Consider the following 18,783-nt stretch of genomic DNA (forward strand, 5'->3'; position numbering starts at 1 on the left):
GATCTCAGCTCACTGCGAGCTCCGCCTCCCGGGTTCACCCCATTCTCCTGCCTCAGCCTCCCAAGTAGCCGGGACTACAGGCGCCCGCCACGTCGCCTGGCTAGTTTTTTGTATATTTTTTAGTAGAGACGGGGTTTCAACGTGTTAGCCAGGATGGTCTTGATCTCCTGACCTCGTGATCCGCCCGTCTCGACCTCCCAAAGTGCTGGGATTACAGGCTTGAGCCACCGCGCCCGGCAAGAACTTGATTCTAACCGTCATAAATGAACTTGACAGAGTTCAAGACCTCACTGGAGGAAGTAGCTGCAGAGATGGTGGAGATAGCAAGAGAACTAGAATTAGAAGTGGAACCTGAAGATGTGGCTGAATTGCTGTCATCTTATGAGAGAACTTGAATGGATGAGGAGTTGCTTCTTATGACTGAGCAAAGGAAGTGGTTCCTTGAGATGGCATCTACTCCTGGTAAAGATGTTCTGAACATTGTGAAAATGACAACAAACAACTTAAAATATTACATAGCCTTAGTTGATTAAGCAGTGCCAGGGTTTGAGAAGATTGAGTCCAATTTTGAAAGCAGTCTTACTATGAGTAGAGTGATATCCAACAGCATTGGATGTTGCAGAGAAATCTCTCATGAAAAGATTTAATTATATCTTTTGCAGCAACACAGATGAAACTGGAGGCTGTTATTTTACATGAAATAACTCAGAAACAGAGAGTCAAACACTGCATGGTCTCACTTATAAGTGGGAGCTCAATAATATTTATACATGGCATACAGTGTGGAATAATAGACATTACAGACTCAGAAGGATGGGAGGGAGGTAAGGGATAAGAAATTGCTTAATGGGCCTGGCGTGGTGGCTCACGCCTGTAATCCCAGCACTTTGGGAGGGAAGGTGGGCGGATGACCTGAGGTCAGGAATTCGAGACCAGTCTGGCCAGCATGGTGAAACCCCATCTCTATTAAAAATACAAAAATTAGCTGGGCATGGTGGCACGGGCCTGTAATGCCAGCTACATGGGAGACTGAAGCAGGAGAATTGCTTGAACTCGGGCAGTGGAGGTTGCAGTGAGCTGAGATTGCACCACAGCACTCCAGCCTAGGTGACAGAGTGAAACTCCATCACACACACACACACACACACACAAATTACTTAATGGGTAAAATGTACATTATTTGGGTGATGGTTACATTAAAAGCCCAGATTTCACCTCTATGCAATATATCCATGTAACAAAACTGCATGCACTTGTACCCCTTAAATTTATACCAAAAAAGGCAAAAAAGAGGCCAGGTGAGATGGCTCATGCCTGTAATCCCAGCATTTTGGGAGGCCAAAGTGGGCGATCACAAGGTTAGGAGTTTGAGACCAGCCTGACCAACATGTTGAAACCCCGTCTCTACTAAACATACAAAAATTAGCTGGGCATGGTGGGGCACGCCTGTAGTCCCAGCTACACAGGAGGCTGAGGCAGGAGAATAGCTTGAACCCAGGAGGTGGAGCTTGCAGTGAGCTGAGATCGTGCCATTGCACTGCACCCTGGGTGACAGAACGAGACTGTCTAAAAAAAAAAAAAAGGCAAAAAAGAGGAAGAGTCCTTGATGTGGCAAACTTTGTTGTTGTCTTATTTTAATAAATTACTACAGTTACCCCAACCTTCAGCAACCACAACCCTGATCAATCAGCAGCCATTGGCACTGAGGAAGAACCTTTAGCAGCAAAATGACTGCAACTTGCCGAAGGCTCATATGATTGTCAGCAATTTTTAGCAACATAGTATTTTAAAATTTAAATATGTACTTTTAAAAGTCACAATGCTATTGTGCCCTTAATAGACTTTAGTATAGAATAAACATAACTTTTATATGCACTGGGAAATTAAAAAATATGTGTGACTCACTTCACTGTGATATTTGCTTTATTGTGGTGGTCTGGAACCAGACTCACAATATCTCCGAAATATGCCCGTACTTGCAAAATAGGAAACATACCTTTATATAACCCCTGGATTCTGGTCCTATCCCCTTCAAAGCAACCAACTAACCATCCCTAAAACTGAAATAACAAAGTCTAGAAGTTTATGGAAAGAAGGGCATGTCATATAAAAGTTTATGGGGATGGATATAAGGAAATTTTTTGAATGATTTTGTAGGCAATAAAGATTACATGATATCAGCCGAGCACGGTGGCTCACGCCTGTAATCCCAGCACTTTGAGAGGCCAGGGCGGGCGGATCACGAGGTCAGGAGATCCAGACCATCTTGGCTAACACAGTGAAACCCCGTCTCTACTAAAAATACATAAAATTAGCAGGGCGTGGTGGCAGGGCCTGTAGTCCCAGCTACTCGGGAGGCTGAGGCAGGAGAATGGCGTGAACCCGGGAGGCGGAGCTTGCAGTGAGCCGAGATCGCGCCACAGCACTCCAGCCTGGGCGACAGAGCGAGATTCCGTCTCAAAACAAAAAAAAGATGACAGGGTATCCTGTCAGTTACCGGTTCTGGATTATCTGCTTCTATAGAGGTTAGTGCCCTTTAATGGTTTTGAGCTATTTTACACCTTAGTTTTTTTTTTTTTTAGACACGGTCTCACTCTGTCACCAAGGCTAGAGAGCGGTGGTGCATGATCACAGTTCTCTGAAACCTCAATCTCCCCAGGTCAAGTGATCCTCCAATCTCAGCCTCTAGAGTAGCTGGGACTACAGGTGCACACCACCATGCCCGGCCAATTTTTTTTTTTTTTATTGATAGTATTTGTAGAGACAAGGTCTCCCCCATGTTGCTCAGGATGGTCTGGAATGCTTGGACTCATGTGATCCTTTTGCCTTGGCCTCCCAAAGTGCTGAGATTATAGGCGTGAACCACCATGCCTGGCCATTTTACAACTTTGCAGGTTACAGAAACAGATAGTATTGCAAATAACTCATCCACAGCACTGCAAACAGATTTTGTTTGATGGAACACAACTGATTACTACTCTGGAGATACTGACCAGTTTTGCATCTGTCGGTGAATTTATTTCAGCATTCCTGATTGCCTATGTAGTCATGCATTTGTTGATTCTCCTTTGAGCCTGTTGTATCCTACTAATTCCTCGTTTAATTAATGAATTAAATACTTGACATATGCTAATCTTATGTTTGTATGACAGTCATGATTTTAACTCAAAAAATTATCTTTTAACACAGGTGAATGCATAATGGAAAATATATAGCTTTAAATATTGTTATTACTAAAGACTGAATAAGTGAACTTAATATATGAAATTAGAATAACAAAATAAAATGAAAGAAAAGCAGGGGAAAGAATTATTAAAATCAAAGCTGAGGCCAGGCGCAGTGGCTCACACCTGTAATCCTAGCACTTTGGGAGGCCAAGGTGGGCAGATCACGAGGTCAAGAGATCGAGACCATCCTGGTCAACACGGTGAAACCCCATCTCTACAAAAAATACAAAAAAACTAGCTGGGTGTGGTGGTGCACACCTGTAGTCCCAGCTACTCAGGAGGCTGAGGCAGGAGAATCACTTAAACCCGGGAGGCGGAGCTTGCAGTGAGCCGAGATTGCACCACTGCACTCTAGCCTGGGTGACAGAGCGAGACTCCGTCTCAAAAAAAAAAAAAAAAAAGCAGAAAGCTGAAATGAACGAAATGGGGGAGGGGTAGAGAAATAAATAAAAGCAAAAGTGCTACTTTTACTTTAATACAAATGACTAAATAAGTAAACCCTTAGCATGCTAAGTAGAAGACTAAAAATACAACAATAAAAAAGGAAACCCCAAAACCAGTAGTAACAAGAAAAGTGATGGACCCCCAAATGCCAAAGTTATTAAAATTTTTTAAAAAGAAATTTAAATGGAATCATAGGGCCACATAATTGAAAATTTAGAGCAGAGTAAATGATTTTTTTTTCTTTTGCTAAATATAAACTACTAAAACTGATCCAGATAAGATATACAACCTGAACAGATCAGTAATTACAGAAAATAATTGGGAAGTTTGTTAAGAATGTTACAGTGAAAAAGACTATCAGCCAAGATAACAGAACAGATAATTTCTGAGATAGTCGAACTATTGCAGGTCACCAAAAAAGAAGAGAAGAGCTCCAGTGTATTTTTAGAGTTGCACAAGCTCCAATTTATTTTTAGAGTTGTGTAAGAAACAAGCAAAAATCAGAGATAGCACTAAAAAAGAAAACTAGAGACCAGCTGCATGTATGTGTATACAGTCGTTGCCACTTATCAACAGGGATCCATTCTGAGAAATACGGCGTGTAGCCTATGGTTCCTAGGCTAGAAATCCATACAGCACGTGAATGTGCTGAGTACTGTAGGTAATGGTAACACAATGGTAAGTACTTGTCTATCTAAATATAACTAAACATAGGAAAGGTACTGCAGCCCAGGCGTGGTGGCTCATGCCTATAATCCCAGCACTTTTGGAGGCTGAGGTGGGTAGATCACTTGAGCCCAGGATTTCAAGACCAGCCTGGGCAGCATGCCAACACCCATCTCTACAAAAAAATACGTCGTGGTACATGCCTGTGGTCCCAGCTACTTGGGAGGCTGAGGTGGCAGGATCACCTGAGCCTGGTGAGGTCAAGACTGCAGTGAGGTGAGCTGTGATTGTGCCACTGCACTCCAGCCTGCGTGACAGAGTAAGACCCTATCTCAAAAACAAAACAAAAGTACAGTAAAAATATGGCATAAAAGATAAAAATATGGTACACCTGTTTAGGACACTTATCATGAATGGAGCTTGCAGGATTGGAAGTTGCTCTGGGTGAGTCAGTGGGTGAGCAGTGAGTGAACGTGAAGGCTTAGGTCATGACTATGTACTACTGCAGACCTTATAAACACTGTACACTTAGACCACTCTAAATTTATTAAAAAATTCTTTCTTCAGTAGTAAATTAAGTATAGCTTATTGTAACTTTTTAACTTTATACATGTATTAATTATAAAGATTTTGACTCTTATCAAAGTCTTTTGTAATAACATTCAGCTGAAAACATTGTACAACCGTACAAAAATATTCTTTCTTTATATCCTGGTTCTATAAGCCTTTTCTATTTTTTTTTCTTTTACTTTTTCAACTTAAAAAACAAAACAACAAAAAAAACTAAGACACAAACATGCACATTAGCCTCAGCCTATGCAGGGTCAGGATCATCAAGATATCAGTAGGCAATAGAAATGTTTCAGCTCCATTATTATTATGAGATCACCATTGTAATATGCAGTCTGTTGTTGACCAAAATGCCATGACGCAGCAAATGGCTAGAGTTGTAAAACTTCCAGGTAAGATATTAGAAAATGAAATCCAGCAGTGTTTTGGAAGAATAATTCAACATGACCAAGAGGATTTGTTCCAGGAATACAAGGTGACTTAACATACCAGGGTATATGCTATACGAATTCACTGTGTCAACATATTTAAGTGCAAAACCTAAATACTTGTGGCTAACGATTTTAAGAAGATATTTGATAAAATTCAGCAAGCTACCCTGATAAGTGAAATTGCATCAGTATTTTATGTGAACTTATCAAAAGAATTACTATGAAAATATTAAATCTTCTACTCAAAAACCTTTATTCAACTCCATTGTAAACATTATTTGGTCAAATTATTTAGTCTATTTTTATTATATAAGGTCTGTGTTTCTTTTTTTTTTTTTTTTTTGAGATGGAGTTGCGCTCTGTCGCCCAGGCTGGAGTGCAGCGGCGCAATTTTGGCTCACTGCCGCCTCTACCTCTTGAGTTCAAGCGATTTCACTCTAAGTGAAAACTGGAGCAGAAGAAAATGACCTAAGTATATAAAAACCATTATCCAAAGGAGTGGTGTATATTACATTGGAAAATTCTAAAGTTAGAATTAGGAACACAGCAAGGATGCCAGCTGTATCAGCATTGTTTGGAGGTTCTGGCTAAAGCAACAGGACAAGAAAACAAAATAAGTAGTAAAAATATTCTAAGGGAAGAGATAAAACAATATGAAAATAAAAGACTATATCAGATAATTATAAATCATATTTATCAGAGACTAAGGATTTCTAATAAATACAATTCATTACTGAGAATTTTTCTTTAATATAGACAAATAAACTCTATTTTGGCTTTTCTTGATGTTTGCAACAAATGCAAAAATTCCTATTCACAATTATGATAAAATTATGGAATAATAAAAAAACACAGGGCCGGGCACAGTGGCTCACTCCTGTAATCCCAGCACTTTGGGAGGCCGAGGCAGGCAGATCACTTGAGGCCAGAAGTGCAAGACCAGTCTGGCCAACATGGAGAAACCCCATCTCTAGTAAAAATACACATAAAAAAATTAGCCAGGAATGGTGGCAGGCGCCTATAATCCCAGCTACTCAAGAGGCTGAAGTGGGAGAATCGCTTGAACCCAGGGAGCCAAAATTGCACCACTGCACCTCCAGCCTGGGTGACACAGCGAGACTCCACCTCAGAAAAAAGAAACACAGACCTTATATAATAAAAATAGACTACATAATTTGATTGAATAATGTTTACAATAGGAGTTAAATAAAGGTTTTTGGGTAGAAGACGATATTTTCATAGTCATTCTTTTGATAAGTTCATATAAAATACTGATGCAATTTCAATAAAAATTTCCAAAAGGTTTTCTTTTTTGGTGGGGGTGGCTTAGGTACTGGATAAAATAACAGTTCCTTTGGAAGAATAAGTATCTAAGAATTGCTAAGAAAATTTTGGAAAATAATAGCTGGGGGAAGCGTTGTAAGTCTAAAAGATTAAGCTTACCTTAATGCTAATATGATCAAATAAGTGACTTTAGCAAGCCAGATCTTCTTCTGGAATCTCAGATCTCTAATCTTCCAGAATAAAGAAGTTCTAGAAGTATACTTGTGAACTTTATCTACATGAGTTAAATTAGGATTTCAGTTTTCAGGAAAATCATATTTAACAAATGGTTCTGGCATAAGCAGACAGTCAAACCTGTTCATCATAACATATAAATATGAGTTCTGGGCATGAGCTGTAATCCCAGCACTCTGGGAGGCTGAGGTGGGCAGATCACTGGAGGCCAGGAGTTTGAGACCAGCATGGCCAACATGGTGAAATCTCATCTCTACTAAAAATATAAAAATTAGCCAGGCACGGTGGCACACGCCTGTGATCCCAGCTACTTGGGAGGCTGAGGCAGGAGAATTGCCTGAGCCTGGGAGGCAGAGTGGGCAGTGAGCTGAGATCACGCCACTGTACTCCAGGCTGGGCGACAGAGCCAGACTCCGTCACAAAACAAGAAAAAAAAGAAAGAAAGAAAAAAAAAAAATTCTGGCTGCAGCAAGGAGCCAACGAAAAACAAACAAGCAAGAAGGAAAAACACTAAAGGGAAAACCAATTTAATCTCAGGGGAAGGATGGATGTTCTTAGAAAATATAGGTGCCACAAATGAAGCGACAGGAGCATCTAACCACAGAAAAAGACAGCCATTTTTATATGGTGACAGCCCCACAAGTAACGTCAAAACACAATGACAGGAGGGGAAGAAACTCAGCAATGTGTGACTGACATCGGGTTAGTGTTCCCAACTTCCCAACAACCTAGGAGAAAAAGGAGGGAGTAAGAGTTCTAAGTTCATAGAAGAGAGAAGCACACATGGTCAACCAGCCTATGCAGAGATGTCTCAGAAAACGCAGACCACAACACCAGTAGGGGAGTGCATAAAGGCCAGATAACCATTTTCACACAGCAGATTGACAAAACTTCCAAAGGTAGTTAGGCCCACATCATGGATGAGACTATCATTGTGAAAATTAATCCATATTTATGTAAGTACAAACTATGCAAGCTCCATGAAACTTACTCTTTTGAATCTACGTACAGAAAAAAAAAAAAAGAGCAGAATATGAAAGCTTACTGGGGCAGTTTGTAATGGCAAAACTATTCCTCAAACAACCTTAATAATCATAATAGCAAGATGACGGACTAAAGCCTGGCATGTCTAAAACCTTTGTTTAAAACAACTAGGTCTAGTTGTGTTGACCCACAGGACTGTCAATAGATGGAATAATCAAAGCAAGTTGCAGAGAAATGTGCAGAGTATGATATAATTACTGTAGAACTAGGAAAACCTTTTCTATGTTATCTTTTGAGTCTACATATATTGGTAAGAATACAGAGCACCTAACATTACTTACCTTGGATGGGGTGAGAATATGGAGGGGCTGGAAGTTGTTGGCTTGGTGTTTGTACAATTCTGTGTGTAATTCATTCCAAAAAATAAGTTTTACTGTTGTAGTTTGTAAAAAGACAAAACAACCAACAAATCAAATATGCATGTGTGTACATGTCCATGCATGTGTATGTATGTATGTGTATGTATATATATGGAAGGCAGCTGGTAGGTAGAGATCTAAGGATGCAAAAAGAAATATAGAATATAAAAATATTATGCTTAATTAAACTACAACTTTATAACTGGAGTAGAAAACATATATACATAAGCATAAAAAAAGAGTGATAGGGGCTGGGCGCGGTGGCTCACACCTGTAATCCCAGCACTTTGGGAGGCTGAGGTGGGCAGATCATGAGGTCAGGAGATCGAGACCATCCTGGCTATGGTGAAACCCTGTCTCTACTAAAAATACAAAAAATTAGCCGGGCATGGTGGTGGGCACCTATAGTCCCAGCTACTCGGGAGGCTGAGGCAGGAGAATGGCGTGAACCCAGGAGGCGGAGCTTGCAGTGAGCCAAGATCACACCATCACACTGCAGCCTGGGCGACAGAGCGAGACTCTATCTCAAAAAGAAAAAAAAAAAAAGATTGATAGGAAGTCCATCAAAATGGTTACAGTCTGTATAGTTTGTATCTGGACAGTAAGATTATTAGTAACTTCTATTTTTTTCCTAGTAATATTCTGTTTTTCATATTTTCTATCTTGAATACACATTATAATCAGAAAAAAATCCTTTACAGTTGAAAAAAGTGGGAAAAAAGAAAGATGTAGAAACTAGGACCAGGACAATGGAAGTTTCCCGGCTGAAATTCAAAAGCAAAACAGTTTTCTAAAGGGTTGTAAGCAATGAGTTTAAAGTGACAAAATTATTTAAATCACTAACATTGTATACTGCAAGCCTTTTCTGTTTCCTACCAAAAACTATAGTTAATAACTCACTATTATCATTGATGATAGGAAAATAAAGAAATTATGGCAAATATAATATAGCAAGTCATCAAAATTGTGTTCAAATATTACGGATCAAAGAAAGAAGAATAAAAGTGGTAAAAATGTATCTAAGCATTCTCATAATATTCTAAATATGCTTCTGTCGCAAGAGTAACCTCCCCTTCTCATCAATCCTTGCTGACAGCAGAAATGAGTGGTATTACAACACTGGAGAATGGCTTAAGGTACAAGTATGGGTGATTCTAGCTTGCTCTCTGGCACCACCTACTGATCAAACAATATCTCAACGGAAAACCGCACAATTTGAATTTTCCTCTTCTCAATACAACCTATGCTCTGGAAAAAATCTTGGTACTCTCTCAGTCCACTCATCTGGGTTCTGCACAGATATTAACATTTCAAAAATGGCATTCTAGAAAATTCTGTCTTGTTAGTAGGAACTTTGATCATTTTTGCATCTAAACAGAAATGCCAGGATTGTCAGTCTGTTTCAAAATGAAAACGACAGTGGGATGGATCACTTTATCACGTTAGGTACCACATCTATTTAATGTGACTGTGGAGGAGGTAAGATAACTGTGTGACGTTTATGAGAGGATTAAAAGCCTTTGCTGCTTCAGGCTGTTTTTGACTAATGACTCACACCCCATCATTCCCAAATCTGACCTTGGCTCTAAAGAATCATTCACATTCAGTATATTTTAATCAGATATCAATTTATTAGGGAACCATTCATTTGCTGCTCATTAGCACTAAACATTTTTTTTTGGGGGGGGGGGGGTCAAGTATCCATGTCACATTATGTAGAAAATGGTCCTTCATGCCAACAGACTTAACATGTATAAAACATGAATACCCCCAAACTCTGGGGAATATTCCAGAATGGGGCAAAAGAGAGGCTGGGAAGTACCATTTACTACACAAATTTAATAAGATGGACAAAAACCTTTATCAGAGTTGGAAAATCAAGTTGGAAACAAACACATATATTCACTACTTAATGCATTTAATTCCAACCCCTCATTGGAATCACCTTGGTAACATTTAAGATTCTATAACAGTATGATATGACGATTCAGAGGTGGTGTCAAAGTTGTTACAGTGTTAAAAAAATTATAGTAAGCAGTATAAAATTACAATTTATTATGGGGCCGGGGGGATTCACAGCCATCCTTAAAAATATTAAGAGCAAACCACGGCCAGGCATGGTGGCTCACACCTGTAATCCCAGCACTTTTGGGAGGCGGAGGTGGGCAGATCACTTGAGGTCAGGAGTTCAACATGATGAAACCCCGTCTCTATCAAATATACAAAAATTAGCCAGTCATGGTGTCATACACCTGTGGTCCCAGCTACTCGGGAGGCTGAGGCACGAGAATCGCTTGAATCTGGGAGGCTGATGTTGCAGTGAGCCAAGATCGCGCCACTGCACTCCAGCCTGGGAAACAGAGCGAGACTCCGTCTCAAAAACAAAACAAAACAAAGAAAACATGAAGAGCAAACCTTTTAGAGAATTCTACTTATGATTTCTTTGTCTCAATTCCTTTCCCCCACTCCTTTTGTTTTGTAAGCACTAATCTGGTATAGAGTCAGCGGGACAGAGCAAAGCTGGATGGGCTGCCCCTTGAATGATGGAGTAGGTCTGCTTGGGTAGTTCTTGCTGGGAAGAGGAGGAGAAGACCGGCGGCGCAGTGGTGGCCACTGCGATGTTCTGGCCTCCATCGCTCACCACTGTCACTTCTGCTGTCCCCTCCTGAATCAAGGCGTTTAGGCCTTCAAAGTCAGTGCAAGTAATACCCGAACTGGTAATGAAAGTCTGATTGCCAGAGCCTTCCTGGGGGCCACCTGGGGCCGTGGGGATGAGAGTCTGGTGCAGAGTGGCTCCGTCCGTCTGGTCGTGAGTGGTCAGCAGGACAGCCGGCTGGGTCATTGCGCCCGCCTCGCTCGGACACCGCGAGGACTGAGGGGGGGCGATCAGACTGACCTGGCGCAGGATCTGCAGCCGGCTGTTCCCTGGGAGTTCCTCTGGGTTCTGGGCCACCAAGGCAGGCGGGACGATGTTCACTGCAGCGGCGGCAGCCTGGACGATGGTGTTCGCCTGTGGCACCTGATGCCCGACGATGATTTTGACTCTTCCCTCGCTGAACTGGGGCACTTGGCTGGGCTGGAGGGGTACCTGGAGGTGTCCCACAGTGAGGGGCGTGGCGGGCTGCTTGCTGGGGTCGATCTGAAACTGGAGGACGGTCACGTCCGAGTTCTTACTCTCATTGTACTCACTGTGCTGTCTCTTGTGGCTGCGGAGCGAGTCCTCCCGCATGAAGGAGGCATCGCATATATCGCAGTGGAAAGTCTTCTTGGCATCCAGCTTGGCCACCTGCCGGCTGCTCTGCCTGCCCGTGTCCTTCCTCTCCAGAGCCTCAGTCTTAACCATGTCCGCATGGAACTTCTTCATGTGCTTGCTCAGGTTGCTAGGCTGTTTGGTGTCGAAGCTGCAGTAGTTGCATTTGAAAGGGCGGTCGGTGCAGTGGATGCGCTCGTGGATGCGCAGGGCGGCCTTGCTGGAGCAGGAGTAGCTGCATTCCGAGCACTTCTCAGGATGCTCCGACTGGTGCACGCGGCTGTGCTTCCGGAGGGTGGCTTTGCTGTCACCCAGGAAGTCGCAGTGCGGACACTTGAAGTTATTCCCGCTGTGCTTGATGCGGATGTGCGACTTGAGGTTCCCCTTCATGGTGCAGCGGACATTGCAGAACTCGCACTTGAAAGGCTTCTCCCCTGAGTGCACCCGCATGTGCCTTTTCAAGTCCGAGCTGATTTTGAACTTGGCGCTACAGAGCCAGCACTGGAAGGGGGCGTCCCCTGTCAACACAAGGTGAGTTTCGATAAGAACAGGCAGGCAACAACCACAGCGGATCCCCCCGAAGCACACACCAGAAAATCGCTTATACAAGGTGGGTGGGTGCAGACCTTCTAACTGCAGCTTCTAGCAGCCCCTGGGAGCGGGGGAAGAGGGGCAGGGTTTATTTTTCTTTCCCCAGACCCAAACCACCATCACTGGCATCAAACCCAGAAGAAAAATGGCAGATCGAAAAGAGCAATTTAATTGTCCCAGATAAAACAAGATTTACAAGTATACTTGTTATATTCTTTAAAACACTCAAACTATCATTCATACTGTTAATGTGCCCACTCTGCTAGTTAATGGTTCACAGTTGAAGACTTTGGCACAACCCGCTGATTTTGATTGAGTTACATGTTGTAACAGATTCAACAATACATTTTCGAACGGGTCAGCTCCGTGCTGCACTCATTGGAGTATGGTTTTACAATGATTGAAACACCCAGCTTCTATTTCATGCAGATCTTTATTAATAAAGATGTGTTTATTGCACAAAATTTATTTATCCCATATTGCCAGCTGCGTTCTTTATTTGTGAAGTTACAAAATCCAGCTGCTTGATTTTTTTAAAAAAAAATTCATATTCGCTGAAAGATGAGCAAGTGAAACTGCAAATATCTGAATGGATATCATATTCCAAATTTACTTCCTCAATGAATGCCAAGTCCAAATTATCTGAGGCAATGACAATTCAAGCAAATTGGCGACCCCTCATTTCAATATTGTTTAAGTAAGCAAAATAGCAGCTAATATTCTTCAATGGCTTCCGGGATGGCAGGCGCTATGCTGAGCACTCCACAAGCATGGTCTTGCTTGATGCTGGGAAGATGGCCCTGTGGTGGGTACTATTATTAATATTGTTTTTCAACACAGTTACACAGAGGAGAAGGCTGAGACCCAGAGAGACTATACAACTTGTTCTTGGCCGCCCAGTAGTGCAAAGCAGGGCTTGGATTCCAATCCAGGCTGACTCCAAATCTGGTATCTTTAGATGCTAGGTAATTATCTGTACATATAACAGATGTTTGCTTTCTTAGGACATAAACCCACAAGACTGGGATGGTGTTCCAGCTTTTTGACATAGGATCTGCTACTTCACCATGAGCTGCTTAAAGAATGCAAACAAAGATGGCAGGGGGCAATTGAACAAGCTTCTAGAACACTGAGAGGCCTAAACATAAACCTAAAAAAATGCTTTGTATGACTGAATACCACCAAGATCATGCATACTAAACTCTAGAACAAGGAACAGTAAGCTACAGCCTCTGGGCTAGATCCTACCCACAGTCTGTTTCTATTAATAAAGTTTTACTGAAACACAGCCATGCATATTTGTTTACATATGGTTACTTGCCTGCCGTAATGGTAGAGGTGAGTATTTGTGACAGATACTGCATGGCCCACAAAGTCTAAAATATTTACTATCTGGCCCTTTTCAGAAAAAGGGCCTTTTGCTGTCTTAGAATGTTGTTCTTAACCTTTTTTATGCCATTACCCCTTTTTGGCAGTTTAGTGAAGTCCATGGAACCCTTCTTAGATAATATTTTAAATGTACCAAAAAAACTAAAAGAAAAACCAATAGGAATATAAAAGAAACCAATTATATTAAAATAGTTATTAAAGAAAAAACTGTGATATGCCAATGTGTGTGTTTCATTAATGCGTTCAAGAATCAGACCTAGTGGCAGGTCTAGTAACTACAGTCATTTCTAAATAAAGAGGAGTATAAAAGATATTTTACTCTATCTGCAGCAATCATTATGAAGAGATTTTTGATTTTCACTGGTGACAACTTTACATGCACTGTTATCAGATTGGTTGCCTGTTTTCATAATTGAAGAACATGTCAAATTTCAATACAGGCTAGTGAAAACGAAGACTTTTTTTTTTCCCCCATCCAAGGACCTCCCTCCCAAATCTACTCATGGATTTCTCAGGGGCAGACGTCTGTAGACTCAAAGTCAGAATCCTTGCTCCAGAATGTTTTACGAGGTTTTCCAGTTACATCCCTGCCAAAATTATAGCGACAGTCTTTTTTCACTTTTTTAGCAATCTGCAGAGGTGAGACCCAGAAAATCCAGAAAACAAAATCTCACAGCTAAGTTGTCGAGCTTAACAACACTCTTTGGCATGAAAGCAAAGGTTATAAATTCCTTTGTCTTTTTTTTTTTTAATTTAACCATAAACATTACTTTAATGAAGTATACTGGTCAAATAGTCCCACTGGACACTAAGGTCTTCAAACCTAATGACTCTGTTCATTCTTGCCTACTACCTGATTCCCACTGTGTCTGGCACATAGTGAGGTTTAAAGAATGTTGGATGAATAAGCAACATACATTTAAGCTGACAGATCTTCCTTGAGTTTGGGTTGCTACTCAAACAAGTGTTGATGTAGTCTATCAAATCACCGAAAGGGTAGAAACAAAATCCTATTAATGTACAGTTTTACAAGTGCCACAGATTTATAAAAGGGAAAATGAACATTCCACGAAGACCATGCATAATAGCACACATTTAAATTTTTGAAAAACACACCTTTTCCAGACCAATTTAAAGATGCTGCTATAAATAGTAACTTCATCCTTATAAATCAAAATGAACCATTTTCATACATGAATTGTTCAGCTTCTCTAACTTAGGCTGGGGGAAATTTCTGAAGCAAATCAGTTGGGCATCGATTATGCCAATGTCTTAACTTGCTGTAGATTACTAAAATGTTCCCACATCTCCCCACCTCCCACCCCTCCTTGTAGCATGGCCTCTGCCATGTATGTCGTTAGGCATGTTCTCCCATGATCCGTGACAAAAGCCTCAACCTTGCCATTGGATTTGGCCAAAGGTATGTTTCGTCACTTGAAACAAATAATGGCTTGAAATGGACTTGTGCACTGGGGCTTGCTTGCTTACACCTTGGTCATGACCATGAGGTCAATCCTGGCCTAACTACTGCTGGTCTCAGGAGAAGACCAAGAGACACATGGAGCAGAGCTGATTTCCTTAGCCAAGGCCAGTGGACAGCCAGTCCATAACCAGCAGATCCTCAGACTAATAAGAGAGCCCAGCCAAGGTCAGCTGGTTTTGCCCAGCTGATCCTCACACATGAACAGAAAAAGCATATTGCATCTATTGAGGTTTTGTGGGCTATTACGCTGTATCACTGTGACAACAGACAATAGATACAGATACAGGTATCTAGAAAAAGGGTGATGCCATAACAGAGAACCAAAATACAGAGCATTGGTTTTGAGATTGGGTTGCATGTGGAGGCTGGAAAAATGACAATGCACACTACTTAATGGCAAATATTTGGTAAGATTGTCACTCGTGGTAGCTTAGAAGACGGAAAATGTACATAATGAGTTTTGGACTTGAATAAAGAGATAAATTCTAGGCAGAATAGTGAAAGTGTCTTATAAGCTGCATATGATAAAAGACTACAAGAAAGAGACAAACTCAAAAAAAGAACTGGACATTTTCTAAGTAGAATTTAGAAGGAAGATAGAAAGTCAAAGATTTACTGGATATAGTTTCTCATCTCCAGCCAGCTTCTCCAGCCAGCTTTCCCAAGTAAGACAAAAGTCTGGGACAAAGACCATATCTAAGAAACCAGTCTCAGAGTGAAGACCAAATGTGAAATAAGGGGTCTAAATGTAAGACTCTTTATTAAAATCTCCAAAAGGGAATTAAGAATGGTGAGAATGAAGTTGGTGCCAAGTGCGTTCTCTCAGCTGGACAAAGGACTCTTAAAACCCACAGAAGGTTAAATGCCAAAAGTACCCTATAATTGAGTTTAGAAGAAGAGGCAAGATTCCAAAAGAATTGTGGGTATCACTTTTGGCAAATGGATACATAGGAAACTCACACAGTTTTTAAAGACAGCTCTACCAGCAACACTGTCACCAGCCTTACTAAAACAAAAGGTAAAAGACCTCCAGCTTTTGGCAGACAGGAAGCAAGCTGAGAAAGTTTCTCAAAGGTACATTTTGCAATCTTTTTTAGAAGTAGCTTAGGAAAGTGATGGAAAGGATGCTCCAATGGCAGAGTTAAGAACCAAAGAGCTGAGCCAAGGCCTAATCAAGAAACATTCCCTATCCCCTGAGTAGGGGGAACCTGGGAACATGTGCTCAGAAGAATTTCAGAAATGCTATGGACCAGGGACTGACAAATGCCTCCCGTTCGTCCGTCCTTCCTTCCTTCCTTCCTTCCTTCCTTCCTTCCTTCCTTCCTTCCTTCCTTCCTTCCTTCCTTTTCTTTCTTTTTTCTTTCCTTCTTTCTTTCTTCCTTCCTTCCTTCCTTTCTGTTTCTTTCTTTCTTTCTTTTTCTTTCTTTCTCTCTTTTCTTTCTTTCTTTCTGTCTTCTCTTTCTTTCTTTCTTTCTTTCTCTCTTTCTCTTTCTTTTTAATTATACTTTAAGTTCTGGGATACATGTGCAGAATGTGCAGCTTTGTTACACAGGTACACATATGTCATGGTGGTTGGCTGCACCCATCAACCCATCATCTACATTAGGTATTTCTCCTAATGCTATCCCTCCCCTACCCCCCAACCCCTTGACAGGCCCTGGTGTGTGATGTTCCCCTCCCTGTGTCCGTGTGTTCTCATTGTTCAACTCCCACTTATGAGTGAGAACATGTAGTGTTTGGTTTTCTGTTCCTGTGTTAGTTTGCTAAGAATGATGGTTTCCAGCTTCATCCATGTCCCTGCAAAGGACATGAACTCAACATTTTTTATGGCTGCATAGTATTCCATAGTATATATGTGTCATATTTTCTTTATCCAGTCTATCATTGATGGGCATTTGGGTTGGTTCCAAGTCTTTGCTATTGTGAATACTGCTGCAATAAATATACATGTGCATGTGTCTTATACTACTTTCAAATGGTAGAATTATGGTAATTATTTTGGTTTTTTGTTTTACCATTGTATATTGGGTGTATCAGGACAGACAACTTGTTTTTTATTTCAACCATCTCTAGATGAAGAGAAACCATATCCAGACCCAAGGGAGATCACACAACTGTGGTCTTTAAGGCTGATCCTATGACTGTATGAGACTTGTGGGGTTCTTGGGAAAGTGTGAATGCATTTTGCTTGTCAGAGAGATGTGAATGATGGTGAGGATAAAGGTGGACTGTGGTTGTTTGCAAAAATGGTCCCAATTCAGCCCGGCGAGGTGGCTCACGCCTATAATCCTAGCACTTTGGGAGGTTGAGGCGGGCAGATTGCCTGCGCTCAGGAGTTTGAGACCAGCCTGGGCAACATGGTGGAACTCCATCTCTACTAAAATACAAAAAATTAGCTAGGCATGGCAGCATGCGCCCATAATCCCAGCTACGCAGGAGGCTGAGACATGAGAATCACTTGAACCCAGCCAGGAGGTGGAAGTTGCAGTGAGCTGAGATCGTGCCACTGCACTCCAGCCTGGGTGACAGAGCGAGACTCCATCTCAAAAAAAAAAAAAGGTCCCAATTCTTCACCTTCCCTGCATCCCTGACCTTTGCCACGTAACACTGTGATGACCTCTCACTGTAGGTGAGCTCAGTCCCACCCTTGACACCAGGATGAAACATGTGACTTGCCTTAGCCAATGTGATGCTTAACAGCTTATAGAAGCAAAGACTTGAAATGGGCTTACACTGGGCCTTCCTTGCTTGCACCTCTGCCATCCTCATGAGAAGGACAAGCCTGGGTTAGTCCATGGTCCCAGGAGGATGATGAGAGATGCACAGAACACAGCCAGATTGCCTCAGCCAAGGCCAGTGGACAGCCAGCCAGCCCACGGCCAGCAGATCCCCAGGCAAATCTGGAAGGCACCCAGCCTTCCCCACACATGTGGTTAAGCCAAGCCAAGATCAACAGAGTTGTCTAGTCAACTTCCTGTTGACCTAAAGTATGTTAGCAACAAATGTTTATTATACAACACTGAGATTTCATGGTTGTTATCGCAGCATTATTGAATCATTATCTAACTGATACACCAAAAGAAAGAAGTATGTAATTTGTTGAGTTACCTACTCTGCTAATTTTGCTAAATGTTTTTTGGTCAAGCTGTTCCATGCTGAACTAGAGTATGCTTCAAAAATGACTGGAATGCCTAATCATTATGCAGAATTTATCAAAGATACATGGCTTATACCTGTATTTTATTTTGTGCGCCTCCTCAATTACATACTTTACAAGTGAATAAGTTATAAAGTTATATAAAGAGATATACATATGTATAAAGCTATAAACTTCACGGTTTTCTCCTATTTTACTGAGAAAGGCTCTTCAAGGCAGCTGAAAAGCAAAACTGCAAATGGGCCAAGCACAGTGGCTCACGCCTATAATCCCAGCACTTTGGGAGGCTGAGGTGGGCAGATCACTTGAGGTCAGGAGTTCAAGACTAGCCTGACCAATATGGCAAAACCCCATCTCTATTAAAAATAGAAAAAGTTAGCCGGGCATGATACAACATGCCTGTAATCCCAGCACTTTGGGAGGTTGTGGTGGGCAGATCACTTGAGGTCAGGAGTTCAAGATCAGCCTGACCAATATGGCAAAACCCCATCTCTACTAAAAACACAAAAAATTAGCTGGGTGTGGTGCAACACACCTGTAATTAATCCCAGCTTCTTGGGAGGCTGAGAAACAAGAATTGCTTGAGCCTGGGAGGTGGAGGTTGCAGTGAGCTGAGATAGCGCCACTGCACTCCAGTTAGGGCAACAGAGCAAG

At 41.6% G+C, this 18,783-nt stretch overlaps 1 protein-coding gene across 3 annotated transcripts in view; it reads right to left on the minus strand.

Annotated features, from left to right (window-relative positions):
* Nucleotides 1–18,783, minus strand: part of ZFP64 (ZFP64 zinc finger protein) — a 98,500-nt gene that overhangs the window by 46,428 nt on the left and 33,289 nt on the right. Inside the window, exon 6 of one of the 3 annotated variants that reach the window (XM_023184135.3) lies at nt 9,867–12,027. The exons of 1 other annotated variant lie outside the window; for it this stretch is intronic. In XM_023184135.3, the coding sequence (XP_023039903.1) occupies nt 10,745–12,027 (1,283 nt within the window). In that variant the 3' untranslated portion in view covers nt 9,867–10,744. Of the gene's footprint in view, nt 1–9,866; nt 12,028–18,783 lie in introns of those variants that run through there. One more of the 3 variants, XM_023184136.3, reaches the window with a different exon arrangement.

Source organism: Piliocolobus tephrosceles, chromosome 20 (genome assembly GCF_002776525.5).
Source record: "Piliocolobus tephrosceles isolate RC106 chromosome 20, ASM277652v3, whole genome shotgun sequence".
NCBI classification, from domain to species: domain Eukaryota; kingdom Metazoa; phylum Chordata; class Mammalia; order Primates; family Cercopithecidae; genus Piliocolobus; species Piliocolobus tephrosceles.